The sequence below is a fragment of the Bison bison genome, unplaced genomic scaffold, assembly GCF_000754665.1.
Source record: "Bison bison bison isolate TAMUID 2011002044 unplaced genomic scaffold, Bison_UMD1.0 scf7180017864522, whole genome shotgun sequence".
Taxonomy (NCBI): domain Eukaryota; kingdom Metazoa; phylum Chordata; class Mammalia; order Artiodactyla; family Bovidae; genus Bison; species Bison bison.
In genome coordinates, this window is record NW_011495073.1 from 3,087,711 (window position 1) to 3,101,495 (window position 13,785).

At 44.4% G+C, this 13,785-nt stretch overlaps 1 protein-coding gene across 1 annotated transcript in view; it reads right to left on the reverse strand.

The window, feature by feature from the left end:
* The window catches only part of COBL (cordon-bleu WH2 repeat protein), a gene marked incomplete at its 5' end in the record, with an annotated part of 282,023 nt that overhangs the window by 176,876 nt on the left and 91,362 nt on the right, over positions 1-13,785 (reverse strand). The window contains 2 exon segments of the mRNA XM_010831056.1: positions 1,291-1,501; positions 10,974-11,177. Of these exon segments, the coding sequence (XP_010829358.1) occupies positions 1,291-1,501; positions 10,974-11,177 (415 nt within the window).

The following is a 13,785-nucleotide window of genomic DNA, read 5'->3' on the forward strand; positions in this document are numbered from 1 at the left end:
ACACTGGAGCATTGCCATTTCCTTCTCTGGGGGATCTTCCCCACCCAAGGATTGAGTCTGAGTCTCCTGTGTCTCCTGCATTGGCAGGTAGATTCTTTGCCACTGAGCCACCTAGATATGGCACCAATTAAAAGTTATTAATTATCTAAACCTAGAGGACATCCGAGAAGGCAATGGCACCCCACTCCAGTGCTCTTGCCTGGAAAATCCCATGGACAGAGGAGCCTGGTGGGCTGCAGTCCATGGGGTCGCTAGGAGTCGGACACGACTAAGCGACTTCACTTCCACTTTTCACTGTCATGCATTGGAGAAGGAAACGGCAGCCCACTCTGGTGTTCTTGCCTGGAGAATCCCAGGGACGGGAGAGCCTGGTGGGCTGCTGTCTATGGGGTCGCACAGAGTCAGACACAACTGAAGTGACTTAGCAGCAGCAGCAGCAGCAGAGGACATGACCTGTTAGCCAAAGTATCGTGTTTAAAAATAAGGAAATTTAGGAGATAGTTTAATAATCTAAAAGAATGAAATAGCATTGCTTTTCATTGGAGATAAAGGATAAAAGCCTTATTAAAAAGTACCGTAAGTAGATGAAGTTATTTTTAATCAATATGCAAAAGCCTGAAACCTATGCATAAAATATTCTCCAAGGACAAGGAGTAAGTATTTCTAACATCAATTTTTTAAATGGGAATCCCCTTCTATTTCGTTTCTCAGAGAAGGTCTTGGAATCTTCTACATATTCCAATCTCTGCCATGGACAGGAAGGCCTCCAGAACTCTACTGGAACTTTTAGGACTAGTCCAGTAGGGTAGTCATTGGCTATTTGTGTTATTTCAATTAAATTTAAGAAATGCAAAGTTCAGTTTTTCGATCACACTAGCTGCATTTCATATGCTCAGCAGCTATGTGTAATCGGGGGCTGTTGGCTAGCAGGGAGCAGATTTATAGACCATTTCTATCTTTGCAGAAAGCCCCTGATTAAAAGATGGAAAGAAAGCTTTCCATCTTTGCAGAAAGCGTTGATGCATGACTCTGCTCTAGAGTGGGTCCTTTTTTTGACATCTAAAGGAGCAGTGTTACACAATGCACATTATTCAAAGCTGTGAACTTAGGTCTCCTAAAACTCAGTTTAGGGCCTAACTTTGCCTACCATGAAAGTGGAAACCTCAACCATGGCATGTGTAATTTAGACAGGAGAGACCCCAGTGGCCCCCTCCACTACACCTGCAGTACCCTGGCTCCCAGGGAACTGCACACATCCTTATATGACACACGGACTCCCGTGCTACTGACCTCAGGCACCTTAGGGGGAACAGGCTTAACTTTCGCTTCAGGAACTTTTTCTTTCAGAAATACGGTGTGCACATTCAAGGTCCCAACTAAAGTATTTGGCTTAAAATTCAAAGGCTGTTGGGTTTCTGAAGACCGGATCTCCAGGGCATGGTTGGAGGGATTCAGGTGGTTCTGAAGGCAAAGTTCAACCAGTAGGTCCATCATCGCATGGCTGGAAGAGAGAAACAAACCATGGTCAGGGGGAATGTTTGCACTCTCCCTTCTGCTGGTTGAGAGAGGTCAGGACTAATGCACCAGCGGGTAGAGGAGCAAACTGGTCATCCTTATGAAGAAAGAAAACAGCCGCTGGTTATTTCCTCATTCATGACTCTACAGAGATATCTTAATACATTCAACACTAAGAAACCACAGTACTGAAAACACCATCAAAATAAGAACAGCTGGGAAAACAGTTGCATTTCTAGGCAAGCTCATGAGTATGTTGACCTCAATCCTGTAAGATCAGCACAGATAATATTAACTTCTGGGCACAAGATATAAAATTTTCATTCTTTGCAAATATAGTGTATCTTAAACAGCAAAATTTTAAGTTGAAGGCGACAATGGCTTTCTTTATAGCTAGAAACTATCCTTTTTAAAGACAAAGAAAATGAAAATTACGTTATCGAAATGTCAAAAACTTTTATGTCTCCTACCACAGATCGTTATTTACTAAGGGAGCTAAAAAAGAGTGGATTGTCCCAAAGAATGGAAAATTTCATTTCCATCATTCATATTAAGCTGGCAGAATGCTTTTATATTTCAAGCTGACCTCTCTTTTCCTACACATTTCCTGAGCAGTGGGGCATAATCCCCTGACAAAAGTGTAGGTCTTGTCTTCTGATCTATTTCTTAACCAGGAATTGGCATAGCAATTATTTCAGGTCATAGTGGAGCTTTCCAGGCGTCTGGCACACAGGGTGTGCAGACTGGGGACTCGCGTACACCTGTGAAGGCACAGGCTGGCCACCATCTGGTCATCACGCACCATGAGGGCTATGGCGCTGAACGCTGACACCACAGGCAAAACTTCAAGGCACCCCATTTCCCATTCACTCACCAAAAAATCAATAATGTTCTTGCTGACACGAAACATCTAACAGCCATCTCCATGACAACACTTACTCCCAGCTACTATCCAGGAGGTAGTTAGGTGACAGCCTATGTTCTAGCCAGGAGACCCTGGAGTCACACCTAGGAGACTCAGCGCCCCTGGCTCCCAGGACTCTGAAAGGGCACTTGGTGGGGCCAGGGCAGCACGGACCCTCACAAGGGCCATGAAGGTGGGCATGCTGGCTAATGATGCTGTCAGCTGGGATTCCCTTAGCCTCAGAAAAAAAAAATCATCATTTTCTCATAAGCTTAATACATCAAAACAGGAAGCGACATCACCAAAGACTTCAAGACACTGAAGTCCATGAAAAAGAGACTTCCACTGAAAAGTCAGCATAGAAAAGAGAGTTCTAAGGATGCTGTAATAATGACCTATTATTGTTGCCATATTCTCTGCAGATGGCACTGCTCCCTCTCATTCTCGTCATCCTGGCGGCTGGGGACCACTCTCCCCTGGCTTCCATGAGGGACGTGGAGGCGGGGTTGGCACCCTGGTCCCATAAGATGCCGACTGTCACTCCACCTCTCTAAGCTACACCCACAGTCGGCCGTGATGCTGTGCTTAGTTGCTCAGTCGAGTCCGACTCTTTGCAACCCATGGCCTGTAGCCTGCCAGGCTTCTCTGTCCATGGAATTCTTCAGGCAAGAATCCTGGATTAGGTAGCCATTCCCTTCTTCAGGGCATCTTCCTGACCCAGGGATCGAACCCAGGTCTCCAGCACTGCAGGCTGATTCTTTACCATCCGAGTCACCAGGAAAGCCCACATCCATGGTCTACGCCACCAAATAAACCAATATGGGCAAATTCTCAAACAAAAGGTTGAATTAATCTTAGATGATAAACCACAAGAACACAAAGTGACTAATGTAACCTTCTGTTCTTCGAATCCACTAATTGGTAACATGTTTGAAAGATCGAATTTGTCCTGAAAGGGTGCAGACCCTCTCTGGGGCTTTTCCATCACAGAATGAACTCTTCTAGTACTAGCAGAATCTGGGATGTATCCTGGCATGTGCTAGCAGGACAGTGGTGTAGTATTCGGTTCTGTCTGGATAAAGAGTTGGGTGCCCCCATCTGTACCAGTGGACTGGCTCTCCTCTACTGATCCTGGTCCTAATCAGTGGGTCAGGACCCACCCAGCTGCTCTTGCTCTTCTGTCATCCTTGATGACGAAGCTGCAGGGGTGTTGTGAACACTTTAGGGTGGAAGCAATTCTCAACAAAACGCCTGTGGGGGAGGGGAGGGAGGGATTCCCAAGCAGAAAATTTTATGTGCTGGAGATATGTTTCCTCAAATTTATCATTCAATTTGGTGAAGGGGGAAGCAAAAAAAAAAAAAAAAGAAAGACCATAATAATAAGATTCAGCACCATCACACCCTGTCCATGGCATGTGCTGAAATTGGGAGCACAGGGCCCATTACTGACTCAACTGGACCAGCCAAGGGTCACAGCGTTGCTTCCGAGGGCTGGGACTCAGGCCAGGCCAGAGGGTTTTTGCAGGAAAGTGGGGAGGTTTGGGGTGCGAGAGGCGCTCAGACGTGGGAGATCCCTCTGGCCTGCAGGCCTCTTCCTGTGGCTCTCAGACAGACATGGCAGCCTAATGCAGACTGATCTGGGTCGCATTTAAGGAGCTGGATACGCAGTACAGGGGTGAACACGAGCACACGGGTCCAAAAGCATCAGTTCCTCTCTTGTTTCCTGGAGGGCCTCCCACTCAGGTGATTCCTCCCCAGGCTCATGTAAAGCGTGATCTGAGTTACCACTTTCTACCCCACGCTTTTCTGGACAGTGTCCTCAGAAAACGGGGTGGCTGTTGTGCATTGTGAAAGTGGCTGTCAACTGGCATTTAAAGCCCTCAAGCTCCAAACAGCTAGCCAGGACTTTCAGGGTCTCTGGTGCTCCTGGAGAAGACTCCGGGAAGGAAGAGGGCACCGCAGCACCCAGCAACTAGGGGTGCATTCTGGTTGGGTTCCAATCATGAAAACTTGTGTTTTTCGTAACCGCAACCTCAATGTCACTAACCTCTCTCTTGGAGGTCACGTGACGTGAGAATCTAAAGCTTCCTGAGTCCAGGTCACATGGGGACAGGCTGCTTTCTGTTTCTCACTCAGTAGTTGGCTCAACCAGCCCGCTGGGGGCCCTGGGACACAGCCCAGCAATCTTTAAAGTTCCCTGTCAGTGTTTGTTTTTTAAAGGGCATGTGATCTGGGGGAGAATGGATACATGTATATGTATGACTGAGTCCCTTTACTGTCCACCTGAAACTATCACCACATTGTAAACTGGCTATACTTCTTTAAAAAAATACTTGTGAAGTTTGCATGCTACCTTTAACGCACAACTATTGTTTCCTACATGTAAGTTACATTTATGCTCTGATGCACCAGCTTTCTCTTGACCTGCCCAGCACTGGAGTGGAACTGTGTGCTCCCAGTGGCACATGTAATCTTGTTAGTGGCACGTGGAGCCACAGGATGGCCAGGCCAGGAGACTCCTGGAACCTGGCTGGCCCTTGAGTCCAGGTCCACACATCTTCCCTTCTCAATCCAGGTTCCAGCAACACTAAACTTTCCCCTTCTTACACAAACTAGTCCTTTTGCAAATGCTATTTATTTCCTTCTGTTTGCTGGGATGTCCTCTTCCCAGTGTTTCATGAAGCTAAGAGTTCAATAATGAATAAACGATCATTTTCATTTTTTCAGTCTGTTTGGATCCCAGTCTGTTCAGTCTCCCACAAAAGGAGACTATCTCCTAGGATGATTGGTTTAGCACCAAATCCAAAACAGTAACAGCATCTTCTGTGAAAGATTAAATCATGGGTTCAGTAAAGAATATCCCCACCTTTTCACAGGGTAAGCATGGAGTTGAGAGTTTATGATCAGCCCCCCAGGGTATTTTCTTGTAGGAAAGATTCTCATAAAGAAACTTAGTAGTAATTGGAAACGCTTAAGGACATTCTGCATCAACAGAAAGATTGCGCTTTTTTTTAACCTCTCTTAGATTTAGCTCAAACAAGCAATGACTTAATAAGGCAGAAACATTTGGGAGGTAGTCACTAAAAATTGTGAATTAGGACCAGGATAATCAAACGTATTATATATTCAATAAGATTCACCTCCCGTTAATGTCACATAAGGGTTTACATCCCAGGAACTTTCTCCAGGAGGATTTTTAAGGCAATGAAGGTACTCCGTATCATACTGTAATTGTGGACACATCATGATACATTTGTCCAGACCCACAGAATGTACAGCATGGAGCGTGAACCCTGGTGTAAACTGTGGACTTCAGGGGAAATGATGTGTGTGTGCTGGTTCATCAGATAGAAGAGATGAGCCATTCTGGTGAGAGATGTGACAGCGGGGGAAGTTGGGTATATACAGGGGTGTGTGAGAAATATCACTGCCTTCCTCCCAATTTTGCTGTGAACTTAAAACTGCTCTGAAAAATAAAGTCTTTTTAAAAAAGCGTATTCTTTAAGTAAAAATGTAAATCAAACTAAACCAAACCTGACTGTTAGCCTGTTATATAGAAAATGTTCCTCTGGCAGAGTCCCCTGTGCCAAAACTGCCCTTCCCAGCTTCATCCCTTCATGTCCTGGTGCTGAAGAGAAGCCAGCTCCCTTCCTTTCTCTGTGGGGGGCATGGCCCGCGCCTTGACGGGCAAGTCAAGGAGGGAAGACCAGCGCTGGCTCGATCCCCTTCCCCTTCACCTGGGAGCAGGTGAGCTCTCTCCAGAAGAGGCACTGAGGACCATACCTATTCCACAGGGGTCTTGTGCTGTTGACAAGGCCTGGGACCTGCAAATCCATGCCGAGTTGTAAACTCGGTTATTACAAAAGGGGTCTGACAGCCCGCAGCAGCAGAATCACAGCTCTGAGCACCGAGAGAGGTTTTCTGTGCTCTGAGAGGAGAATGCTGCCTTTTCCTGTCCCAGGCCCCTGGGGCATGCATGCCAACTGGACAGGAGTTAACTGACCACATCAGGATGACGCAGCCCTGACGTGTGAACGCTTGACACCATTTATGAAGCACCCTTTTTGCCTAAGGGCACTGTCCCTTCAAAGACCTTCTCTCTACTTGTCCTCTGGTTAGAGTGATGGGACCAGCATTCTCCTAGCAGGGACCCTGAGCAGTGCTGACAGCACCCTTCCTAAAAGAGTACCTACCTACCAGAGCATCTTCCTTAAGAAAGTTCCAGAACACCTGTTCCCATGTCTCACCTAAAAACAGACTGGGACCTCTGTTTTTAAATCCAACCCATGGTGGATTCATGTTGATGTATGGCAAAACAAATACAATATTGTAAAGAAATTAGCCTCTAATTAAAATAAATAAATTTAAATTAAAAAAAAATAAATCCAAGGGAAACTTTAAAAAAAGACAAAGAAAAATCACTGCCATATACAGAATATACCAGACTTCATGTACTAATGTGCTTTCCTTGTGAAAATCTTCCATGTTTGGAAATAGTATGGTTAAGGTACTAACTGTAAATTATAAATAACTTGCTTATCCTGCAAAAAGGTGGGCATGTTCTCTGATAAAATGAAGAGAGAAATCACACTGATAAATAGCTAGGTGATCTGGTTTCAGCGAGGGTCAGGATGTGACTTTGGCCCACTCTTATATTATTAAAGAGCAGGAAACATAAAACCAATTCCTGCAGCAAGAAGCTGCCACGTCAGCAAGTTACAAGCTGCTCAAGGAGCCCACAGGCTGCTGCAAGAAACCTGGGGAAGGGATAAGTATCTACTACTCTGAAAAGAGGAATCTATTTTAATACTTAATCTCTATGGCTGAACCTGCTCTCATAGCTGCATTGCAAAATGGCACCGTGATAACTTCTACTTTGGAAGAAAATGAAAACTAAAGATAAAACTGGAGGAATATGTTCAGTTTGAAAACATTTTTCAAAATAATGTTTTTAGTTTTCAAGCAGATATTCTGTCTCTCCTTGTGCATTTATAAAACCAGACCTGTGTGTAATGTAAGATAGGATCTGCGGGTCCATTTTCTTTAAAAAAAAAAAAAAATGTAACTAGACTGATGGAAGTCATGGTTTCACACATGTACACTTATTCACAAACTCATTAACTAGTACACATTCAATGTGGCAGCTTTTATAGGTTAATCATACTTCAATACAGTGATTTGCTAAAACATAACTAGAAATTGAGCCCAAATATTAATATAATAATAGTGAGTAAACCGTAATACATTCATTGATAAAATTAAGTTCAGTTCAGTTGCTCAGTTGTGTCCGACTCTTTGGGATCCCCTGGACTGCAGCATACCAGGCCTCCCTGACCATCACCAACTCCCAGAGTTTACTCAGACTCATGTCCATTGAGTCGGTGATGGCATCCAACCATCTCATCCTCTGTCATCCCCTTCTCCTCCCGCATTCAATCTTTCCCAGCATCAGGGTCTTTTCAAATGAATCAGTTTTTTTGCATCAGGTGGCCAAAGTATTGAAGTTTCATCTTCAACATCAGTCCTTCCAATGAATATTCAGGACTGATTTCTTTTAGGATGGATTGGTTGTATCTCCTTGCAGCCCAAGAGACTCACAAGAGTCTTCTCCAACACCACAGTTCAAAAGCATCAATTCTTTGGCACTCAGCTTTCTATGCTTCAACTCTCACATCCATACATGACCACTGGAAAAACCATAGCCTTGACTAGATGGATCTTTGTTGGCAAAGTAATGTCTCTGCTTTTTAATATGGTACCTAGATTGGTCATAACTTTCCTTCCAAGGAGAAAGTGTCTTTTAATTTCATGGCTGCAGTCACCACCTGCAGTGATTTTGGAGCCCCAAAAAAGAAAGTCTATCACTGTTTCTACTGTTTCCCCATCTATTTGCCATGAAGTGATAGAACCAGATACCATGATCTTAGTTTTCTGAATGTTGAGCTTTAAACCAGCTTTTTCAATCTCCTCTTTCACTTTCATCAAGAGGCTCTTTAGCTCTTCTTTGCTTTCTGCCATAAGGGTGGTGTTATCTGCATATCTGAGGTTATTGATATTTCTCCTGGCAATCCTGATTCCAGCTTGTGCTTCCTCCAGCCCAGAGTTTCTCATGATGTACTCTGCATAGAAGTTAAATAAGCAGGGTGACAATATACAGCCTTGACATACTCCTTTCCTTATTTGGAACCAGTGTGCTGTTCCATGTCCAGTTCTAACTGTTGCTTCCTGACCTGCATATAGGTTTCTCAAGAGGCAGGTCAGGTGGTCTGGTATTCCCATCTCTTTCAGAATTTTCCACAATTTGTTGTGATCCACACAGTCAAAGGCTTTGGCATAGTCAATAAAGCAGAAATAGATGTTTTTCTGGAACTCTCTTGCTTTTTCTATAATCTAACGGATCTTGGCAACTTGATCTCTGTTTCCTCTGCCTTTTCTAAAATCAACTTGAACATCTGAAAGTTCACGGTTCATGTACTGCTGAAGCCTGGCTCACATGCACCTAACCCTATGATAATATGGCCAGCTTCCCAAGTTTCAGTGAGAAAAGTCCACTTAGGACAGAGGTCACTCTGTAAAAGAAGAAACACAGACACTCCAGAAACCTGTGCATTTCTGGCATGACCCTACCCACAGGAACTCCTCCCTTCTATGGATGCTGGGCCACAGGAATCCAATGTGGGTCTTAACTTCTGGCTCCGGGGCCCTTCTGCTGGGAGGCAGCCACAAGGAGGCCCCGCAGAGGACCATGTCCTAGTGTTCCCCAATAGTATCTCTCTGAAAAGCTGTTTTGCATCACCTCCTAGAGGTAAAGACGTTGTATCCTAGGAAAATATTAAGGCCAGGAGCAATGTTCCTCAAATTTTTGTGTACACGGTGCATAAAATAATTTTAAAAACCTGTGAACCCCTTTGCTCCAGTAAATCATTACCTGAAATTTCCTTTATAAAACTAAAGCAGTTGCAAAGGATGCAATTTTAAGTAGAATCAGAATATTTTAACATAAAACTGTTATATCACTCTTTTCAATGTATCGATGAGAATAAAAACACCCAGAGTGATGTGGTTATCCATTATCCATTTTTAAAATTCTCGAGAAAACGATTTTTGAAGATTTAAATATTTTACATAATTTCTTACCTCCCTTGGTCTCCTAGAAATGCAAGTCCCATTCACTCTTGTTTCAGAATCATACAAAAATATTTTTGTGCTTGAATGTCTTTATAATTGATCACTCTATAATATTCTACATAATAAAGTGTATAAACATTTAGATGGAATTGTTTCCTGTGACTTTGTTAAATTTTTAAATTACAGATTGAGCTAATAACAGTAGTACAAAAATGATTAAACAATGTGATTATGATCCATTTTGATAAATATCAAACATCATATCAGAATTCTATTAGCATTGCTCAGTCGCTTCAGTTGTGTCCGACTCTGTGTGACCCCACAGACAGCAGCCCACAAGGCTCCCCCATCCCTGGGATTCTCCAGGCAAGAACACTGGAGTGGGTTGCCATTTCCTTCTCCAGGAAGATTAGCATTAAAAACTATTAGCATTAAAAACTATTAAAATTCTATTAGTATCAATACTCTGGAACATTATAAATGCTTTCATTGTATCTTTTACAGCTGAGAAGGGATGGGAAACAAGTCAGTCTGTGACCTTGGCTACAGGCACTTTGATAGGGAGATCAGGTCTAACCCTAAACCTAATCCTACTGCTGCTGCTGCTGCTAAGTCGATTCAGTCGTGTCCAACTCTGTGCAATCCCATAGATGGCAGCCCACGAGGCACCCCCGTCCCTGGGATTCTCCAGGCAAGAACACTGGAGTGGGTTGCCATTTCCTTCTCCAATGCATGAAAGTGAAAAGTGAAAGTGAAGTTGCTGAGTCTTGTCCGACTCTTAGCGACCCCGTGGACTGCGGCCCACCAGGCTCCTGCATCTATGGGATTTTCCAGGCAAGAGTGCTGGAGTGGGGTGCCATTGCCTTCTCCAACCCTAACCCTAACCATAACCCTAATTTAGCTTGGGTGGTGGGTGTGACCTTGGCTACAGGCACCTTGACAGGCAGATCAGCTCTCAGTAAGGATTCAGGTGGAAATCGAGGGTTTGGAAATTGATTCCCGTCAATGTCAACTCCATGCGTCCGGCTGTATCCCTTCATGTAAGCTTGTACTGTTTTCATCTGGAACGTTGCTAAGTGGTTGCAGTCACACCTCTGACAGTCAGTCTGTAAGTGGATCTCAGGATGGTCCCTCAGGGGTTGTCCCCAGCTGTGCTGTGTCAGGGCCTGCGGGGCTGGCCCTGCCCCAGGTGGCAGTCACCTACCTGGAGTCGGCTTGTAGGCCTGAGACCTCCCTCCTCTCTGAGCTCACCTCCAACAGGAGTGAGCTGTGCAGCCCCCAGGATCAGGGTGAGTGTGCTGAGCTCGCTGGCACCCAGCCGGGAGGGTGAGACCCTGCAGGTTGTTCCTAGGCCCAGATTTACACCCCGAGGCCTTGCACACTGCACTGTGGCACCTCCCCCCACTGGCCCTGGCCGGGCCCTCACCTCCCGTTGACCACACTTCTCTTCTCCAGCCCGCTGGGCAGCACGACGGTCATGGCCACCACCCCGTCGTCCAGCGAATGCTTTCTGCTGAGCTGGTTCTGTGGGGGCCCGGGGGATGCTCTGCGAGGAGATCTCTGTCCGCTGTGCAAGTTGGGGGTGGCAGGCTTCCCAGGAGGCGGGGGAGCGCGAGCCTTCATCTTCCTCCTGGAAAGGCGGCAAGAGGAAGGATGAGTTAGGTGGCAGCTTCCGACCTGAAGTCAACAAAGCTGTTGACAGCCAGCAGTTTCTAAGAACCCTTCCTCCTCATTGTTCATTCTTGCAATTATTTAGGGCCTTCTGGGTCACAGGAACTTTTAAAAATCAGTATATTACAACAAGGACCTACTGTAGAGCACAGGGAACTGTGTTCAATATCTTGTAATAACCTAAAGCCAAAATAATCTGAAAAAGAAAACACGTGTGTGTGTGTAACTTAATCACTTTGCTGGGCACCTGAAACATTGTAAATCAAATATACTTCAATAAAAAAATCAATATATTGCCACTCTTCAACACTAAGAGAAAATGGACAACTAAGCAGAGTGGAGAGCACGTTTCTATAATTGAAGTAGAGTTGGTTTACAGTGCTGTGTTAATTTCAGCTGTACCAGCAAAGTGAGGCTCAGTCATACATTGAATGCATTCGTTTTCGTCTTCTTTTCCATTATTCAACAGGATGTTGCATATAGTTCCGTGTTACACAATAGTTATCCATTCTACACATAAAAGCTTACATATCTGCTAATGCTGACCACCCACTCCATCCTTCTCCCTTCCTCCTCCCCCTTGGCAGATACCAGTCTGTTCCCTATGGAGAATTCATTTTGAAAGTACATATTCCTGGAAAGAAACAGCCTAAAGTGTGTTCCCCTCTTGGGATGGGTTGGTGTGGAAGAATCTGTTTGGACCAGTCCTTTCTGAACCATTGAGTGGGTCACAAATTCCAGCTAATAAAGGGGGCTTCCCAGCTGGTCTATGTCACTCTAGCTGAAATCGCTGACCCAGCTCTGGATCCATGATTAGCTGAAGATCTGGAATCTATGAGTCCGTGATACTGAGAATGTGATGGGGCTACGTTAAGATGAACAAAATTATCCAGAAAATCCACCAGACTGACACCCACAGGCACGGGCACTGTGGACAGAGGTGGCAGTTTTGAGGCAGGGGGTTTGATGATGTTTTAACACCCTCATCCTCTGTTGTCCCCTTCTCCTTCTGCCCTCAATCTTTCCCAGCATCAGGGTCTTTTCCAATGAGTCAGTTCTTTGCATCAGGTGGCCAAAGTACTGGAGTTTCAGCTTCAACATCAGTCCTTCCCATGAACACCCAGGGCCTTGTCCCAACCACCTCGCTCTTCTCCCATCTGCCCTCCTCCAGACTCCAGATGGAGGAGCCATGAAGAGGCTATGTGAGCCCTCAGTGATTAACTTCTGCACAGCAATGTGCCGGGGCATTCTGTCTCAAAGCACCAGACATCAGAATTCCATTTCTAGATATTTATCCTAAAGAAACATTCCCACAAGAATGCATTGTGGGAGGTTCAAAGATGCTCAGTACAATTTACAAAGGCAAACAAATATAAGATATTCTAACCGCAGGTCAAAAAGAGGGAATTCCAATAAATGACAGTATAAAAACAATGTTATACTGGTATTGCTTAAATATACTTTACTTTTAATTTTATTTTACATTGGGCTGTAGCTGGTTTATAATGTGCTTCAGGTACAGCAAAGTGTTTCAGTCATACGTACGTATGTTCTTTTTTCATTTTAGGTTATTAAGAAGAACGAACACTGCCATATAACACAGGGAGCCCATCCTGGGGTTCTGTGACAACTAGAGGGTGGGATGGGGCAGAGGCAGGAGGGAGGCTCAAGAGGGAGGGCATATATCTATAGCTACATCTATATCTATTAGTTGTGGCTGATTCATGTTGTGCAGCAGAAACCAACAGAACATTGTAAAGCAATTGTGTGTGTGTATCCTCAGTCACTTCAGTTACGTCCGACTCTTTGTGACCCCATGGACTGTAGCCTGCCAGGCTCCTCTGTCCATGAGATTTTCCCAGCAAGAATACTGAAGTGGGTTGCCAGACCCTCCTTCAGGAGATCTTCTTCATCCAGGGATTGAACCCATGTCTCCTGTGTTGCAAGCAGATTCTTTACTGCTGAGCCCCTGGGGAAGCTCACAAAGCAATTATCCTCCAATTAAAAAGAATACTGTCCAAATGACTATACTATCTACAGATTCAATGCAGGCAATCTACATATTTAATGCAATTCTTATCAAATTGCTAGTGGCATTTTCCACAGAACTAAAACAATAAATTTTAAAAGTTGTTTGGGGATGCAAAAGACCATGAATAGCCAAAGCAATTTTAAGAAAGATAAACAAGAGCTTGAGGAATCAGGCTTCCTGACTTTAGGCTATACTGCAAAGCTACAATAAACAAAACAGGGGAGGGAGGAGGGAGGAGGGTTCAGGATGGGGAACACAGGTATACCTATGGCAGATTCATTTCGATATTTGGCAAAACTAATACAATATTGTAAAGTTTAAAAATAAAATATAATTAAAAAAAAATAAAACAATATGGTACTGGCACAAAAACAGAATTCTAGATCAGTGGTACAGGACAGAAAGCCCAGAAATGAACCCACACACCTACGGTCAGTTAATCTACAACTACGGTCAGTTAATCTACAACAAAAAAGGCAAGAATAATCAATGAAGAAAATACAGTCTTTTCAATAAATGGTGCTGGTAAAACTGG